The following is an 18,282-nucleotide window of genomic DNA, read 5'->3' as shown; positions in this document are numbered from 1 at the left end:
GTGGGCCCTTCCCAGATTTCCACTCTGATTCCATCCTTCTTGCTACAACTAGAGTCCTTTTTCCCCAAAGTATCCCATCCTCCTGTACAGCCTAGATGTTCGTTACTTCCCTTTGTCCCAGAGGGCACAGGGGAGCAGACAATTAACTTCTTTGATCCCCCACAGCCTGGCACAAGGCAGAGTTAGGGCTGTTTGGGAGCTTTAACTGACTGTCCCAGCAGTCAGACATAGGGCAGTCTTTTTCACTTGGACATTCTCCTTGGGTTCTTTCTGCTAAGTAGCTGCTTTCCCCCCTGTAACCTGGTCTCCCTGCACATGTGGAGGCGGGGACATGTTTTTCTCTTGCAAGCTCTCTGTGTGTGCAGCTGTTGGTCACACTGGCTTGTCGTGTTTCTCTCCCTCGCTGTCTAGTTTGCCTTAATAAGTTGAGTCAGTCCTGCTTTTGGTTCGTCCAGGGTTCCATCTGTCTTAGGTACTTTTGTGGGCCCTATTCCTGTAGTGTCTCAAGCAGGGCAGTGCTATTATCCCCATTGTACAGATAACGTAACTTTCACAAGGTTACACAGGGAGTCTGTAGCAGAGCAGGGAATTGAACCCACCTCTCCTAAGTCTTAGGCTGGAGCCCAAACCGCTGGGCCATCCTTCCTTGAGTGCAGACTAGGGGCATGGTTAGGTCCCACACAGCAAGATGGAACCATCATTTGACTGCTGGGGGATGACCATCTCATCCTCCAACATGGCTGAATTTGGAGGGGACATTTGTGATGGGGTGGAAGGGATGGACTGTTCTTCACTCTCCCCTTCCAGTGGATTTTCCAAGCTGGTCAGAGGGGCCCAGCAGAATGCTTCCCTTATGTGCCCACTGCTAATCACTTCCCTTCCTGGACTCTCTGGAATCCCCATGCCCAGCAACTGCTGTTCAGAGTGTGGAGAGTACGTGCTGCATTTCAAAGCCAGTTACTCTCAGGATAGTAGGGAGAGGTTATGGGCATGAGTTTCTATGCCAGCCAACTCAAGCACGAGCTGGTGCTCAGTGGAACAAGGTTAGGATCTAGCCAGGGGACCTATGGCCCAGGAGACTGGCCAGTCCTGTTGGGCATTGTTTCTGCTGGAGGGCCCAAGTGCCCCTTCTGTCCCAGAAGAGGGACCCAATCAGTTCTGTGTATACTAGTTTCCTAGTGCTACTTGTCTATTTGGCATACCCCTGCCCCGCTGAGAAGGCTGCAGGCGAATTTCCAAGTGCACTGTTTTCCTTGCTGGCTCTACTGGAGAGAACCAAGGGGAGTGGCCTGTTGTGGGAGGGGAAGGGTTAATGGCTGTGTGTTGGGAATTCTTTGACTCCTGTGCAATGTGGTTCCTAAGCTCCCCTGGGGAGTGTGAATCCCCTGCTCCAGTGTTCGCCCAGTGGGAAATATGACCCACCTATCGGGGGTGGAATGTGGACTTCCATTTTGGGACACTGCAAAGCACAGCAGGGACGGTTTGTCCAGTGTCCAGCACGTCCATCCCCTCACTCTGTCCTCTGCCCAACTGCTGCCCTACTGAGCTCTGCAGCAAGGAGCAGCCGCTGTGGAAATGGTATTAAACACTACTCTTGCTGCCTTCAGACACAGGGTTGAGGGCAGGACTCTATCCTCACCCCTTTCCAGTTCTCGGCTCCAAACAGCATTGCCCGGAGTCCCTCCTTGGATGGATGAGTCTGAAGGACTTCTCTTGGGGTTGCAGAATGCAGTTATTAGACTAAATTGGGGAGGTGCTGATGGGAAGGGCTGGGGACCTCCTATCTAGAGTCCAGTTAAGTCATGAGTCGAGGTGGTTTTGCATTGTCTCATTTCTTGTGTCTGTGTGCAGGTGCCCGGGGCTCAGCCTATACATCTCCCCGATCATCCCCATCTACAATGCTGTTGTCTTCCTCTTTGTGCTGGCCAACTTCAGCATGGCCACCTTCATGGACCCGGGTATATTCCCACGAGGTGAGAGCTATTCCCGCCTCAGTGCAGCCCAGGAAGTGTCTTGTCAGGAGCCAACTCTTTCCATGCTCTCCTGTTGACGGGGTTGATACCCCAGATCTCCAGCTTCAGGGCATAAGGCTGGCCACAGGGCTGAGGAAAGAACCTCTTTGCCCTGGTCATGTGGTATTGTGCTGGGACATGCATTGTGAGCGTTTTCCTTTTTCTGTCATGTCTGGTATTGGCCGCTGTAGGAGCCAGCATTCTTGATCAGATGGACCAATGGCCAAAACAGATAGAAATCCTGTATTCCTGGATCAGGTCCCTGAGCCTCCCATGGGCAGCAGACATCTGAGAGACCCAGGCCTAGGAGAACATCCCGATAGATGGTTCAATATTTGGGGCCCTCTAGACGGCCCCCACGCCTGCTCAGAATGCAGATTTGGGGATTTTCCTGTTAGGGGGTGGCTTAGGTGTCCAATGCAACGCATCGGGAAAGCAAAGATGGGTTCTCAGAAGCTCTCCCAACTCGTGGAGGCAGGTATCAGCTGGGTTTGGTCTGTGACTTCCCAGCGCTCTGACTTATTGCTCTGCTGGGTGTTTCCCCTCCCTTAGCCGAGGAAGATGAGGACAAGGAGGATGACTTCAGAGCCCCACTCTACAAGACAGTGGAGATCAAGGGCATCCAGGTGCGCATGAAATGGTGTGCAACGTGCCGCTTCTACCGGCCCCCACGCTGCTCCCACTGCAGCGTCTGTGACAACTGTGTGGAGGTAAGGAACCGCCGGCAGGACAGGGTACAAGCTGGACTGCAGTGATCTGAGCTACTGCACCTGCAGCACTCTGTGTATTGCACAGCTCTGCATGCCAGTGGTCGTCTTGTGCTGTATTTGGCTGCAGGACGTGGAGGGTGGGTCTGTCTGTGTTGCACTCTATTTGCCCTATGGCTTATGGGGTGAAGACCCCTAGAGGACAAGGGCATATTGTGCTCTGCTTCCCTGTGGCAGGTGGGTGGGAGAGTCTTGTGCTCTGATCACCATGAGGGGGAGAAGTTCAGACAGTGAGGTTTCCTACACTCTGATCCCAGTTAGATGGTCCTGTTCTGTGCTCTTCCTGGAGGGTGAGGAGCCATGGAAAGGGGTGGGGTGGCATGGCAGTCCTGTGCTCCGCTCTCCCTGTTGGGGGAGGAGCTGTGCAGTGGGGTGGCAGGGCAGTCCTGTGCTCCGCTCTCCCTGTGGGGGGAGGAACTGTGCGGTGGGGTGGCAGGGCAGTCCTGTGCTCTGCTTTCCCTGCAGGGCAGGGGGGCCTGTGTTCTGCTTGCCCCATGGTACAGGTTGTCTAGTGCCTGTAGCCCTGTGCTGTTGAAGGGAAGCCTCTGACTGTTTTCTCCCCTTCCCTTGTAACTGGCAGGAGTTTGACCATCATTGCCCCTGGGTGAACAACTGCATCGGGCGGCGCAACTACCGCTACTTCTTCCTCTTCCTGCTCTCGCTCACCGTGCACATCATGGGTGTCTTCGGCTTTGGCCTGCTCTATGTCCTCTACCAGGTGGAAGAGCTCTCTGGGATCCGCATGGCCGTCACGTATCCTCCTCCCATCCCCACGGTGCAGCAAAATCCTGTCTAAAACAGCAGCCCAGACCAGACGAAGGGGTGTCTCCCATGGGCGTGGGGGTGCCAGGAGATGACCATGGCAGGCTGGGGAAGGGATGTTTCCCAGTTGCACGGGGGTGCCAGGAGAAAAGCATTCCCAGTCAGGGCAGGAGGAGCAGCAGGGCTTGGAGCGGGGAGTGTATATGAGAACAGCACTGTGGTTGGTCCCTTGACTCTGCTGGCAGCATGGCTGTGATGTGCGTGGCTGGTTTGTTCTTCATTCCTGTAGCTGGCCTTACGGGGTTCCATGTGGTGCTGGTAGCCAGGGGACGCACTACCAATGAACAGGTATGCACTCTGCAGGCTACAGGTGTTTGGAGGGTGGTTGAGAGCAGTGGCTGGCCTCCCCTCCCTGCATCTCTATACTGGCTCCCATGAATGGTTCTGTGTGTCCCACAGGTTACGGGTAAATTCCGGGGTGGCGTGAACCCCTTCACCAATGGCTGCTGTAAGAACGTCAGCCGTGTTCTCTGCAGTTCCCCAGCCCCCAGGTAAGTCTGCCCCCATCTGTTACAAGGAGATCTGAGCCAGCTACTTGGTCCTGGGCCTGCTTAGCTGTTCTGGGAAGTAGATGTCCTCATGTGAGTGTCTGCTTCGCTAGGGCAGGCCCCTGATCCTCTGCTTTAAATCCAAACCTGCCCTGGGTGTTCAGCGCAGCCACCGGCATCCTGCTTATTGAGGCACTCACCTGGGGGAGCTGCATTCAGGGGAGCCTGCTGGCTTTGTGAGAGGCTTAGATGTCCGCTGTAGAATTGTTTAGTGATTGGGGAACTGCATGGCTAAAAGCACCATCATTCTGGGCTTAGCATCATAGAGTGCGTGGCTCTTCTCAAACCCCCAGCTCCATGGAGTTCCCTCTGGGGCATGCAGCTCCTTCCTGTAGGGTGCCAGGCAGGCAGGAGCAGTCTGCATGCATAGAATCATAGAATATCAGGGTTGGAAGGAACCTCAGGAGGTCATCTAGTCCAACCCCCTGCTCAAAGTAGGACCAATCCACAACTAAATCATCCCAGCCAAGGCTTTGTCAAGCCTGACCTTAAAAACTTCTAAGGAAGGAGATTCCACCACCTCCCTAGATAACGCATTCCAGCGTTTCACCACCCTCCTAGGGAAAAAGCTTTTCCTAATATCCAACCTAAAGTTCCCCCACTGCAACTTGAGACCATTAGTCCTTGTTCTGTCATCTGCTACCACTGAGAACAGTCTAGATCCATCCTCTTCGGAACCCCCTTTCAGGTAGTTGAAAGCAGCTATCAAATCCCCCCCCCATTCTTTTGCAGACTAAACAATCCCAGTTCCCTCAGCCTCTCCTCATAAGTCATGTGTTCCAGTCCCCTAATCATTTTTGTTGCCCTCCGCTGGACTCTTTCCAATTTTTCCACATCCTTCTTGTAGTGTGGGACCCAAAACTGGACACAGTACTCCAGATGAGGCCTCACCAATATCGAATAGAGGAGAACGATCACGTCCCTCTATCTGTTGGCAATGCCCCTACTTATACAGCCCAAAATGACATTGGTCTTCTTGGCAACCTTTTCGTCTTCCTCTGTAGCATGGGTGACTTGAGGGAGGCTTCTCTGCTCCTTGAAGTCTTTAAACCATGATTTAAGGACTTCAATAGCTCAGACATAGGTGAGGTTTTTTGTAGGAGTGGTGGGTGAGATTCTGTGGCCTGCGCTGTGCAGGAGGTCGGACTAGATGATCAGAATGGTCCCTTTGACCTTAGTATCTATGAACAAAGGCACACTGTTGACTCATATCCAGCTTCTCGTCCACTGTAACCCCTAGGTCCTTTTCTGCAGAACTGCTGCCTAGCCAGTCGGTCTCTAGTCTGTAGCGGTGCATGGGTTTCTTCCATCCTAAGTGCAGAACTCTACACTTGTCCTTGTTGAACCTCATCAGATTTCTTTTGGCCCAATCCTCTAATTTATCTAGGTCCCTCTGTATCCTATCCCTACCCTCCAGCGTATCTACCTCTCCTCCCAGTTTAGTGTCATCTGCAAACTTGCTGAGGGTGCAATCCAAGCCCTCCTCCAGATCATTAATGAAGATACTGAACAAAACCGGCCCGAGGACCGATCCTTGGGGCACTCCGCTTGATACTGGCTGCCAACTAGACAAGGAGCCATTGATCACTACCCGTTGAGCCCAACAATCTAGCCAACTTTCTATCCACCTTATAGTCCATTCATCCAGCCCATACTTCTTTAACTTGCTGGCAAGAATACTGTGGGAGACCATGTCAAAAGCTTTGTTCAAGTCAAGGAACAACACGTCCACTGCTTTCCCCTCATCCAAAGAGCCAGTTATCTGGTCATAGGAGGCAATTAGATTAGTCAGTCATGACTTGCCCTTGGTGAATCCATGCTGACTGTTCCTGATCACTTTCCTCTCCGCTAAGTGCTTCAGAATTGATTGCTTGAGGACCTGCTCTATGATTTTTCCAGGGACTGAGGTGAGGCTGACTGGCCTGTAGTTCCCAGGATCCTCCTTCTTCCCTTTTTTAAAGATGGGCACTACATTAGCCTTTTTCCAGTCGTCTGGGACCTCCCCCGATCGCCATGAGTTTTCAAAGATAACGGCCAATGGCTCTGCAATCACATCCACCAACTCCTTTAGGACTCTCGGATGCAGCGCATCCGGCCCCATGGACTTGTGCTCATCCAACTTTTCTAAATAGTCCTGAACCACTTCTTTCTCCACAGAGGGCTGGTCACCTCCTCCCCATGCTGTGCTGCCCAGTGCAGTAGTCTGGGAGCTGACCTTGTTCGTGAAGACAGAGGCAAAAAAAGCATTGAGTACATTAGCTTTTTCCACCTCCTCTCTCACTAGGTTGCCTTCCTCATTCAATAAGGGGCCCACACTTTCCTTGACTTTCTTCTTATTGCTAACATACCTGAAGAAACCCTTCTTGTTACTCTTAACATCTCTTGCTAGCTGCAACTCCAGGTGTGATTTGGCCTTCCTGATTTCACTCCTGCATGCCCAAGCAATATTTTTATACTCTTCCCTGGTCATTTGTCCAATCTTCCACTACTTTTAAGCTTTTTTTTTTTTTGTGTTTAAGATCAGCAAGGATTTCACTATTAAGCCAAGCTGGTTGCCTCCCATATTTACTATTCTTTCTACTCATCGGGATGGTTTGTCCCTGTAACCTCAATAAGGATTCTTTAAAATACAGCCAGCTCTCTTGGACTTCTTTCCCCCTCATGTTGTTCTCCCAGGGGATCCTGCCTATCAGCTCCGTGAGGGAGTCAGTCTGCTTTTCTGAAATCCAGGGTCCGTATTCTGCTGCTCTCCTTTCTTCCCTGGGCACTGTCCCAGCTCATCCACTCTCATGTTGAGTCCAGTGCTTACCTCTCCCCTATGCTTCACTAGATACCTTGGACGACCAAAGGCAGAGCAGACGGTGTTGGTGAAGCCGCCCTTCCTGCGGCCTGAGGTGTCGGATGGACAGGTCACTGTCAAGATAATGGACAATGGTATCCAGGCTGAACTGAAGAGAACAAAGGTGAGGAGGGCAGCACCCTAAGCAGAGAGAGCCCAGGGGGTGCAGTGTGCAGCCATGAGTAGGAATCGAGTGAGCCTTTCACGTGCTCCCTTTTTTCCCCTCTGTGTGGCTTCACTGTGTGCGTCCAGCCTGCCCCGCAACTGAAGTCGTGTTCCTTCCATGTGGCAGCCACTGCTGCATGAGGTTCACACCCTTCATCTCTTTCCTCCCGGGTAGCTCTGAGGCACCTCTTCCCTTCTCACCCAGCATCCAAGCCGCACGTGGCCGTGTTCCTGGGATGACTTGTCAGTGCCAGGAGACAGCAAGGCCCCTTTAACACCACCTCACTCTGCTGAGCCCAGCGAGGAGGACCTTGCGTCCTGCCCCACCCTTCTGATTGCTCCTCTGCCCTTTGTCTCTGCAGTCCAAAGGAAGCCTGGAGGTGATGGAGAGCCAGTCTGCCGATGCTGAGCCACCACCCCCACCAAAGCCAGACCTCAGCCGCTACACAGGTCTGAGGACGCATTTAACCCTGGCCACCAATGAGGGTAAGGAAGGCATGCCAGGCTGACGAGCAGTTGTGCCCCACCCATCGCAGGAAGGGGAGTCCGTGGGTGCAGACCAGGATCGAGGTGCATCGGCAGAACCCAGGGCTGGGATAGCAGCAGGGACTGCTGAGCAGAAGCAAAGTGCATCAGCAGAGCTGGGCATAGGAGCAGCTGGGCAGTTTTAGGAATGTCTCTTGGACCATTTGCAGGGCTTAGTTTGTGTGGCAGACAGCCTAGTGAAGGGCAAAGTGGAGCTGGTGACTGCATTGCCTAGATTGCACTGATCCCTGGTTGGGAAGGTTGCTGCAGTGGCTCTCTGGACCAGTGAGTTAGAATGGTTTGTGCTGCTACCCTCGTGTGTGGGAAGCAGGGACCCAGAGGGGACCTGAATCTTGTCTGTAGCCTGATGTCACAATGGTGTTGCCTGTCCTGTTGTGTAGGTGGGAGTACAGATGTTGGTGCTAATTTCCCTCGTGTAGGTGTTATTGCTGGCTCCTGGCCTGCCAGCTCTGTCCCCACTGGGAGAGGGAATCCAAGGGAATGTGTGTGGAGAGGAGGCATGGTCTGGTGACTAGACTACCTTTCTGGGAGTCCAGAGCTCTGGGCTCTGACTGACTCACATAGTGACACCTTGAGTGAATGGCTTCCCCTCTCTGTGCTGCAGTTTCTCCAAGTGTTTGCCTGCCTCTGAGAGATGGTGTTGAGCTCTTATCTGTGGGGAGAGGAAGCGTGAGCTACCGGTTAGAACACACAGTGGATCATTGCAGAGGAAGACACTGTCCTCATCCCAAGCTGTTTCCCAGCTGACTGGACCCAGCTGTTCATACTCCCCCACAGGATGGGTCCGTACTGGAATGTAGCGAGGCTCCATAGGCAGAACTACAGGGCATGGTGGAAGAGGCGGCATTTGGACAGAATGGGGCTAGGGTGGAGGCAGTTCCAGGGTTAGTGGGGGAGGAGCTGGAGCGGCAGGAGAAGAGGCTTTGGGAGAGGTGGATAAGATCTGGGCAGGGGCAGAACCTGGAAGGTGACGGCAAGATGCTTGGCCTTGAGGCAGGAGGTGAGGGCAAGCTGTGACATCTGTAACGCCAGTTAGACAGAGCTCCCGAATTGCCCAGCACGCCTCCCCATCCTCCCTCCTCAGGAAGAGGAGAGCTGCAGGTTTCTGCCTGCGCTCAGAACAGGAAAGGCTCTTGTGTTGGAGCAGTGTTGAGATGATCCACAAAGCCCGTCCCATGGGCACCAGGGCAGGACTGTCCCCCCGCAGCGTATCTCCAGCATGGTTAAGAATCCCCCAAGCAGTGGAGCCCCTGAGTATTGCACATCCCAGTGTGGGGTTTCTCCACCAGTCACAGGACCCCTTGCTCAGCAGAGTGGAGCCAAGAACCCATAACCCAGTGCTGGCCAGGTTGCACCCAGGACTGGAAGCTGCCTGCCTGATCTCAATGTTGGGAAATGGCCCTCTTGCTCCATTTCATCCCGTTCCCAGTGCTGCCCTTTAGCCCATCTAACCCAGCTCCTCCCCCTCCTTGGCATCCCAACCCCCCCTCCCAGGCTCGGAGACGGTTCTCACAGATCAGCACGATGACTGTGGGGAGGCAGCGAATGCTGTGTGAGTGTGTGTGTCTCTCTCTCCCTCCACAGACAGCAGCTTGCTAGGCAGGGACAGTCCTCCAACTCCGACCATGTACAAGTACCGCCCTGGCTACAGCAGCAGCAGCGCCTCAGCCGCCATGCCGCACTCCACCAGTGCCAAGGTAATGCTGCCCATGGAAGGCCCTGGAGGCTGGCCCAGACTGCAGGGCGGGGTGGGGAGTGACCCTTCTTAGGAGCTGCGCGTGGGCAGCTGGAGGCAGTGGAAGGGGGATATGCAAGGACTGAGTGTCTCAAAATGTGTCGGTTGGGTCCTGCCCCAGGCTACCCACTCAATCGTTGCCATTGGGCTGTAGGGTTATAAGGGGACAGGTTCCTGGCTCCCACAGGACTCAGAGTTGTCCTCAGAGGGCAGGCCAGGGCCCTTCTGACGGGGATGTTACCCCAGCTCCTGAAGCTGATGTTGCAGGGCAGTGCAGGTTGGGGTGCTGAGTTCCCCCGTCTTATCTCTTGGGATGAATCCCCTGCCCTGCCTCTGGGGATGCCCTATGTCAACCCTACAGGGCACAGCTGGGGGGAACATGGGGGCTGGGCTGTGAGGGAGCTCCTGAACCCTTTTAGAGGAGACCGTGCTTTGAGTTCCTCTGCCCTGTCTCTGGGGATGCCAGAGTGGAGTCTGCAGGGTGGAACCCTGGGAAATGGGGTAGGGGTTGGGCTGTCTCTAGAGGTGCCTTGTTGCAGCCCCCAGGATAGTATGGGAGTCAGGACAGGCTGGAGTGGGTCTCTAGTTTTGGGTGGGCATTAGGTATGGGAGGCTCTGACTATACCGTGCATCCCCTGTGCCCTGCAGCTGAGCCGAGGGGACAGCCTGAAGGAGCCCACCTCCATCGCCGAGAGCAGCCGGAACCCCAGCTACCGCTCGGAGCCGAGCCTGGAGCCTGAGATCTTCCGCTCTCCCACCTTCGGCAAGAGCTTCCACTTTGACCCGCTGTCAAGCGGCTCGCGCTCCTCTAGCCTCAAGTCGGCCCAGGGCACAGGCTTTGAGCTGGGCCAGCTTCAGTCGATCCGCTCAGAGGGCACCACCTCCACCTCCTACAAGAGTCTGATGAATCAGACGCGCAATGGCAGCTTATCCTACGACAGCCTGCTCACCCCTTCTGAAAGCCCTGATTTCGAGTCAGTGCAGGCTGGGCCAGAGCCGGAGCCCCCCATGGGCTACACCTCGCCCTTCCTCTCAGCCCGCATCACCCAGCAGCGTGAGGCCGACCTGCACAGCCGCTTCCCTGGTGCTGGCTCGCCCAAGCACCCACCCCCCTGCGAGCCCTCGCCCATGCGCTATGACAATCTCTCCCGCCACATTGTGGCCTCCATGCAGGAGCGGGAGAAGCTGCTGCAGCAGTCACCTACCCTGCCACCCCTGGCTAGGGAGGAGGACACGGGGCTGGTAGACTCAGGCATCCAGTCAACACCAGGCTCCAGCAACGCCCCACGCACCAGCTCCTCCTCGGACGATTCGAAGCGCTCACCGCTAGGCAAGAACCCACTGACCCGCCCGGTGCCACCCCGCTTCGGCAAACCAGAGCCACTCCGGGTACGCTCACCCGACCCACCCACTGCCCCACAGCTGGGCAAAGTCGTGTCTTACAGCAGCCAAAAACAGTCGCCTCAGGCCAGCATCCCGGAGACAGAGGAAGTGGCTTTGCAGCCATTGCTAGCGCCAAAGTAAGTACCAACTCTGCCCGCTGCGTGCTTTAAGTGTTCTTTGACTCGGCGGGGGACAAGCTGCTTGGGCGAGCACCCCACTGCCATGCCAACGGAGGAGCTCAGAGGGAGCAAACAGCATGCAGGAGGGAGAGGCTGGGTGTGATCCACAAGGAGTCCTGCCTGCCCTCGTCTGGCCCTTCCCCCTCTTCCCTTCAACACATGAGCCAGAGAGCGTGGTGTGAGACAATCCCTCTCCCCACCCCAGAGCCATTCCCCTTCCATGCCCTGCTCTGCCTCTCCCCCTCTCTAGGAAGTGCCCTGTGTCTGTGAGTTACCTCTCCCACTTCAGTGCAGTGTAGGGGTGTGAGACCTCCCTCCACCCTTCTGAGGAGTGTGGGGCATGTCCTCCCTCTCCCTCCTGTGCCCAGAGAGGAAGCGAATGTGTAGGTGTGTCTGCCCAACCCCTCCCTGGGGAGTGCACGGGTTCTGTGTGTGTGCGTGCGTGCGTGCCTGCGTGTCCCACCCCTCCCTGGGGAGTGCACGGGGTGTGTGTGTGTGCGTGCGTGCCTGTGTGTCCCACCCCTCCCTGGGGAGTGCACGGGCTGTGTGTCCGTGCCTGTGTGTCCCACCCCTCCCTGGGGAGTGCACGGGCTGCGTGTCCATGCCTGTGTGTCCCACCCCACCATGGGGAGTGCACGGGCTGTGTGTGTGCATGCCTACATGTGCGACCCCTCCCTGGGGAGAGGCTATGTGGGTATCTCCTATCCTTTGATTGGGGGGGCAATGTGGATTCTAGCCCTCTTTCCTGGGGGAATTCAGGGCTTCCTCCCAGTATGCGATACTTCCAGTATCTTTCATCTTAGTGCAGTGGGGAATCTCTCTCCCAGAAGGGTGGGCTGGGCTCTGTCCACCTTCCTGGCTCCTTGCCCCTTCCCTAGTACATACCCACTCTCCCCTTCCCATACTCTGTCCTTGGGTGTTGGACACACCTCGAATCCTCCTTTTTTTTCCCAATCTGTATATGTGGATCCCCTCTCCATCCCCCTGCCATTGAGCGTGCTGTGCTGTGTGGTTGAAAGTTCCACCGATCCCAATCCTGTGGTGTGTGTTCACTTCCTGACGCCCTTGTGTCCTTCCTTCCCCAGAGACGAGGTGCAGATGAGAACCGCCTACAGCAAGGCCAATGGGCAGCCCAAGAGTCTGGGCCCGGCCTCCCCCTCTCCTGGCCAGCCACCTCTCAGCAGCCCAACTCGAGGAGGAGTCAAGAAGGTCTCTGGAGTGGGCGGGACCACTTATGAGATCTCTGTATGAGGGGCGAAGCTCTCTCCCCATTGTCGCCTACGCCCTGGCTGATACCAAAACGCCTGGGCCTGGTGGGCAGGGGGCATACTCAGGAGCAAGGCTCCCCTGCTCTCTCACATGCATGGACATTTTTTAGAATCCTCCAACTGCAGGGGGAAATAGCTGAGAGGACAGTGATCTTTTTAAATATGACCCCTGGGATTTGGGGTGAAGGCTTGGGCACCCCCTAAATCATCACAGCTGCAACGCAGCCTGGGTCCCTCTCCTCCTCCCAACCAGCTGAGAGACTGCAAATGTAGCACACGCTGTCAAAAGAAAGGGGGGAGGACTATCCCGGCAGCACCCCCAGCTGGTGGGGGGAGGCGCAACCTGCAGTTGCGCCACCACCAATGGGCCAGACACTCGTGGACCTTGTGCAATCACTCGCCTCGTGCGGTAGGAACGGATCGTTTTTAAAACAAGGATAATTTTTTTTATGATTGTTACGGATTCTATTTTTTCCCCTCTTCTGAGTTACCAGGTGTGTGTATATATAAATATCTATATATAAATATAAATATAAAAGAAATTATATATCTACCAGAGAGAGGGAAGAATCACCCCACAAGGGCCCAGGCCCACCCCACAAGGGCCCCCTTAGGACACCCAGCCCCAGGAAGGACAACATGGGGATGTGTGCGTGTGTGTATAGAGTATATATGTCCAGAGGGGTGGGGGACGGGGGGTTTCTACCACTGGTGCCTGGTTAATTCGAAAGGAGGCACCTGTGGAATTGCCAGTGTGGGAGGGATGGGAAAGTGTTTTATATTTAGGGACAAATACCAGGTCCTTGCTCATGTGATCCCAGGCTTGATCATTGCTCAGTGCTTCTGGGGCCTGTCCTTCCTCTAGCAGCTATGCTAGGGTCCTGGGCCTGGGCTGCCTTTTGTGTCTCATCTCCCCCTCTCTGGCTTCTCTGGTTCCTGGGCAGACTTCCTATCCTGGGGAAGCAAAGCAAGTGGGGAAAGCTGGAAGGCAGCCCTTCCACCCCCATCGTGCAGTGATTAGGCGTGACCTCCCCTTTAGCTGAATGGGGTGGGCAAATCCATGTCTCCCTTGTATGGGTGGGTTTAATTAAGGACTCAGTTTCCCATTTTTACAGCCTCCAGTATTCAGATGGGATGGGATGTGTCATGAAACTGACTCCCAGCAAAGTGGGGAGAATGGACTGGTGGGTTTCTTCTGTTTCCTGACGCTACCCCTTCCACAACAAACAGATGAGCTTGCACAGCGCTAGAGACATATCATTGGGGCTCAGAAGAGCACTGGGGGGCTTGAGGTCTGTGTTCCCCTGTATAGAGATTTGAGCTGTATCTAATCCCTCGCCCACAGACAATTTTAGCCGTTCTTCTCTCTGATGTTTTTACATTTCTTATTTTTGATTCCGTTATGGTTTCTCACTGTCACACGATTGTTTTTATTTCCAAAGCGGGGAAGAATAAAAAAAAGAGGAAACCAAACCAAACCCCAAAGCAATATTTTCATGTCATATGCCAAAAAATTTTTAGACATCCACACCAAAACCCCATGAAAATCTAAAGCAAACCAAGCAGAAATCCAACCTAATCTCCGGGCACTACTTGACTCTTTCTCTATGGCAATATCTCTCTTGTGGCCTCCACAGAGCCACACTTTTATTTTTTATTATGATTAGCCATTTTAAAACGAGGAATTAAAAAAAATCTAATAAGCCACCCCTCCAGGCTTGTGTGGTTTTTGTTTCATTTTCCTAGGGGGAGGTGTTGTCTCCTTTGGTATCTTCCTTTCCTATTATTCCATCCAAAAGAAAGATTTGCAGCAAAATCGCCCCTGTCTTGAAGAGCAGAAAATCAAAGAATTAACCTGAGGGCTGAGTTGCCAAGAGAGGTCACCAGAAGGTACATGAGTGGGTCCTCACTCTGTTCTGAGCTGTGGTAGCAAAGGGGAAGGCCTGCTTGCTAATGAAGCATAACTGCTAGCAGTGGTCAGTTCCTTGTTACCTGGTGGTGTGTGAGGAGCGGGAAGACAAATTGACTTTGGAAACTATCCGTGAAGGGCAACTATGGATGAGTCTGTGAGAGCTTGCAAGTAGGGCATCTACATAACCTCAAGTGGGCAAGGGCCTGGCTGTGAAAGAGGCAGAGCTTGCACTTTGGGGAAGATGGAGGCTGATGGTAATGAAAGAGATGGAAAATAAGGGCGCCACCCAGCCCTCCCCACTTGATCTATTCCATCAAAGGGTAAAGGAAAGTTTTCTGGATATGAAACCTGCCTAAGCAGCAACTAGAGCTTCAAGCATGCCCAGCACACCCAGCAGGCCCACTATGTAACCAGGCATAGGCACATGCTAGGCTCTATCCAATCAGCAAAACACTTCAAGATAGCAAAAAGTTCCTGCATGAATAGCCAGGTTCTTTGATAGTATCTGGAAACCTCTGCCTATCCGATGAAGATTAAAGGCCTTCTCCCTCCCTAATCTCAAACCTGTGGGTCCCTGATCATTTCCACAGAGTCCCCAAATGGCATTCCTCAGTTGAGCTGTTGGGTTTAACTGTATCAGGAAGAACTACTGCTGGAAATCCACACCTGACAAATAAAGCCATTGAGCCTGAGCTACCATCGTAGGGAGCGTATCCAAATAACTCCTGAAACTGTAAAGTTTCAGGGCCTTGGCTCATCCTGGATCTCTGAGATCTCAAATGCTAGATAAGTTCAAACCAGTGCCTGGTACCGATCTGTTAAAGGAAGGTTGCTAGTTGCGGACCTTGTGGTAAAATGGGTTCTAGCGATGGATCTCCCATTCCTGGTGGGGGACCAGCACTGTCAATATAAGATGTGGTCTTTGTGGGCCAGTGTCAGCACTGCATGTATTCAGGTCCACACACATGGTTTCAAAAGCCACTGTCAAGTTGCTACAGCAAGTGATGCAAATATACAAATGTGTCCTAATCAGCCATGGTTTTCAAGGAGACCAGCTAGAGGCACCTTTTAAAAGGGCCTAAATTTCAGAAAATGATGAGCATCCACCCTCCAAAAATCAGGCCCCATTAAGATGTCTCCATTGGGGCTCCCCAAAATCTCTAGACATTTCTGAAAATGTTGGTCAAGCATGTATATATAAAAAATGGATATTTCATCCCAAACCAGTAACAGCCTTAACTCGAATGAGCCCTGGCTTGCTTTTTGGGTAATGCACATGCCTTATCTTGATTTTGGTATCAAAACATTTTCTTTTAAGAGATGTGAGAAATATATACTGGTTGCTTCTTCTAGTGATTACATGTCTATTCCAATGTAGGGAAGTGCGTGCCCCGAGCACGGTCACCGGAAATATTTCCCTCGGTGATATCTGTCAGGGTGGCTCTGGTACCCTGTGGTGCCATGTGCTCTTAGTGCTGGTATGAAGGGCATAACCAACCCCTTGTCCTCTCAGTTCCTTCTTACCGTCCATGACTGTTGCTGGGACTGTTCCCCTTGCTGTGGCGAGCGTCTCTCCGAGGAAAGGACGCATCCATCCCGTCAGGCTGTACCCAATCCAGCCTCTGGTACCGAGGCCAGTGCCGAGCTTCAGAAGCCAGTTCTGTGGGATCTCGTTGCTGCAGAAGGAGAGGAATACCCTCAGTTGCTGCAAGCTTCCTCTCTGGATGAGGCTGTGTCGGGCCAGGAATGTCACCTCCCCAAGATGACTATAAGGCCCACCAGGAGCTACTGAAGAGGGTGACCTCGAACTTGGGCTTGCAGGCGGAGGTAGTGAAAGAATCCTCCCATAGCCTGATTGACATTCTGGCCACAGCACGGTTGTCAAAAGTAGCCCTGCCCCTCAATGAGACCATTATGGACCCAGTGAAAGCCCTGTGGCAAATCCCAACTTCCTTTAACCCCCACCTCAAGAAGAGCTGAGAGGAAGTACTTGATTGGGGTCTGGAACAGCTGTCTTATGTGGAGAGAGTAATAAAACTGGGACTTTTCTGTTTGGAAAAGAGACTGCTAGGGGGGATATGACTGAGGTCTATAAAATCATGACTGGTGTGGAGAAAGTAAATAAGGAAGTATTATTTACTCATAACACAAGAACTAGGGGGTCACCAAATGAAATTAATAGGCAGCAGGTTTAAAACGTATTTTTTCACACAACGCACAGTCAACCTATGGAACTCCTCCTTGCCAGAGGATGTTGTGGAGGCCAAGACTGTAACAGGATTCAAAGAAGAACTAGATAAATTCATGGAGGATAGGTCCATCAATGGCTATTAGCCAGGATGGGCAGAGATGGTGTCCCTAGCCTCTGTTTACCAGAAGCCCATCGTCCATTCCCAGCTTCTGGCAAAAAGAGGCTAGGGACACCATCTCTGCCCATCCTGGCTAATGGCCATTGATGGACCTATCCTCCATGAATTTATCTAGTTCTTCTTTGAATCCTGTTATAGTCTTGGTCTTCACAACATCCTCTGGCAAGGAGGAGTTCCATAGGTTGACTGTGGTGGATCACTTGATGATTTTACCTGTTCTCTTCATTCCCTCTGGGGTACCTGGCCTTGGCTGCTGACTGCAGACAGGATACTGGGCTGGATGGACCTTTGGTCTGACCCAATATGGCTGCTGTTATGTTCTCCTGTGCCTGCCCAGGTTTATGAATTCCTCTATACTCATCTCCTCCTTCTTCCCAGATACTGAGTGGTGTCTGCAGCCAACGAAAGGGAGAGCAAGGTCTGCAGGGGGTGGTGACTCAGGAAAAGGACTCCCAAGAAGCTGGAGCTTTTCAGTAAAAAAGTTTACCAGGGGGCTGCACTCCATGTTGAAGCTCAAGGAGTCGCTTCCCCAAGAGTCCAGGCAGAAGTTGTCAGTGGTGGAAGAAGGGAAGTAGATAGCCAGGGCTTCATTGCACGCTGCCCTGGATGAGGCGGATTCAATGGTCAGGTCCATAGCCATCATAGTAGTAGTCTCCGGCATGAGGTCCAGCAAACCCTCCCCTGTGAGGGAGCTTTGCTCTTTTCAGAGCAGACTGATGCTAAGCTCCATGGGCTCAAAGAATCCAGAGCGACCCTCAAGTCCCTGAGTTTGTATACCCTTTTTGCTCATATCAGAATGTGGTCAATATATTATTGGATGTTGTGAGTTTATACATCCAGTTGAGAGAGTCTTCACATGTTTGTCATCATGCCTCAGGACATTCTGGATTCACTGAGGTGGTGGACAAACAAATGTTCTTCCAGGTGTGCCGTTCATCCCCCTTCCCCATCAGTGATAACATGGGACGCATCCAACACGGTATGGGGACCCCATGTGTGTCAATTTACAAATTACACATTAGTGTGTTAGAATTAAGAGCCATCCGTTTGGTGCTCAGATCATTCCTCATATACAATGGAGCATGGTGCAAGTATCGACAGACGATACGACTGCTGTGTATTATCTGAACAAACCAGGGGGAGCTCGCTTGTTCCAGTTATGTGCTGATTGGTGTATTCTGCATGAGATCTATCTAGTGGTCCTGTATTTAGCAGGGGAAAGCAACCTGCCAGCAGATCAACTCAGCAGGGACAATTCTCAAATTCCAAGAGCTCCAGTTCCAAGTAACCTTAGAGTGGTCCCTGAAGGATTGAGTAGTTCAAGATATCTTTTCCTTTTAGGGTCAATTCAAGGCACACCTTTTTTGTGATGAAAAATGCCCCATCTTCTGTTCAAAAGCTGGGAGGAACTGTCAGTCCTTTTCAGATGCCTTCCTTCTACATTGGCAAAAGGGGGCTTCGTCCCCACCATTCAGAAAAAGGGGAAGGAGATTTGGCAGGACAGGGCAAGCATGATTTGGATTGCTCCAGCTTGGCCAAGACAGCAGTGGTACACAAGATCTGCGTCAGCTGTCAGACGGATGGTACATGCGTCTTCCACTGTCTTTGGATATTTTGTCACAGCAACGAGGCAGGATTCTCCATCTAGACCCATAGTCTCTTCATCTAACTGCTTAGGCCATCGGACTTTGCCTAGTTGTGAGCAGTCATGTTCGTCCTTGGTACAGAATGTACTAC

At 52.8% G+C, this 18,282-nt stretch overlaps 1 protein-coding gene across 3 annotated transcripts in view; it reads left to right on the top strand.

Annotated features, from left to right (window-relative positions):
• The window catches only part of ZDHHC5 (zinc finger DHHC-type palmitoyltransferase 5), a 42,075-nt gene extending 28,104 nt beyond the window's left edge, over positions 1–13,971 (top strand). For all 3 annotated transcript variants that reach the window (XM_038406647.2, XM_043515971.1, XM_043515972.1), the window contains 10 exons: positions 1,852–1,973; positions 2,565–2,722; positions 3,360–3,532; positions 3,787–3,889; positions 4,001–4,092; positions 6,980–7,112; positions 7,516–7,639; positions 9,284–9,396; positions 10,083–10,954; positions 12,082–13,971. In XM_038406647.2, coding sequence (XP_038262575.1) covers positions 1,852–1,973; positions 2,565–2,722; positions 3,360–3,532; positions 3,787–3,889; positions 4,001–4,092; positions 6,980–7,112; positions 7,516–7,639; positions 9,284–9,396; positions 10,083–10,954; positions 12,082–12,247 — 2,056 coding nt within the window. In that variant the 3' untranslated portion in view covers positions 12,248–13,971. The remainder of the gene's footprint in view (positions 1–1,851; positions 1,974–2,564; positions 2,723–3,359; positions 3,533–3,786; positions 3,890–4,000; positions 4,093–6,979; positions 7,113–7,515; positions 7,640–9,283; positions 9,397–10,082; positions 10,955–12,081) is intronic.
• The last annotated feature ends 4,311 nt before the right edge of the window (positions 13,972–18,282 follow it).

Source organism: Dermochelys coriacea, chromosome 6 (genome assembly GCF_009764565.3).
Source record: "Dermochelys coriacea isolate rDerCor1 chromosome 6, rDerCor1.pri.v4, whole genome shotgun sequence".
NCBI lineage: Eukaryota > Metazoa > Chordata > Testudines > Dermochelyidae > Dermochelys > Dermochelys coriacea.
The sequence above is the reverse complement of the archived record's forward strand: the minus strand, read 5'-3'. Positions and strand labels throughout refer to the sequence as shown.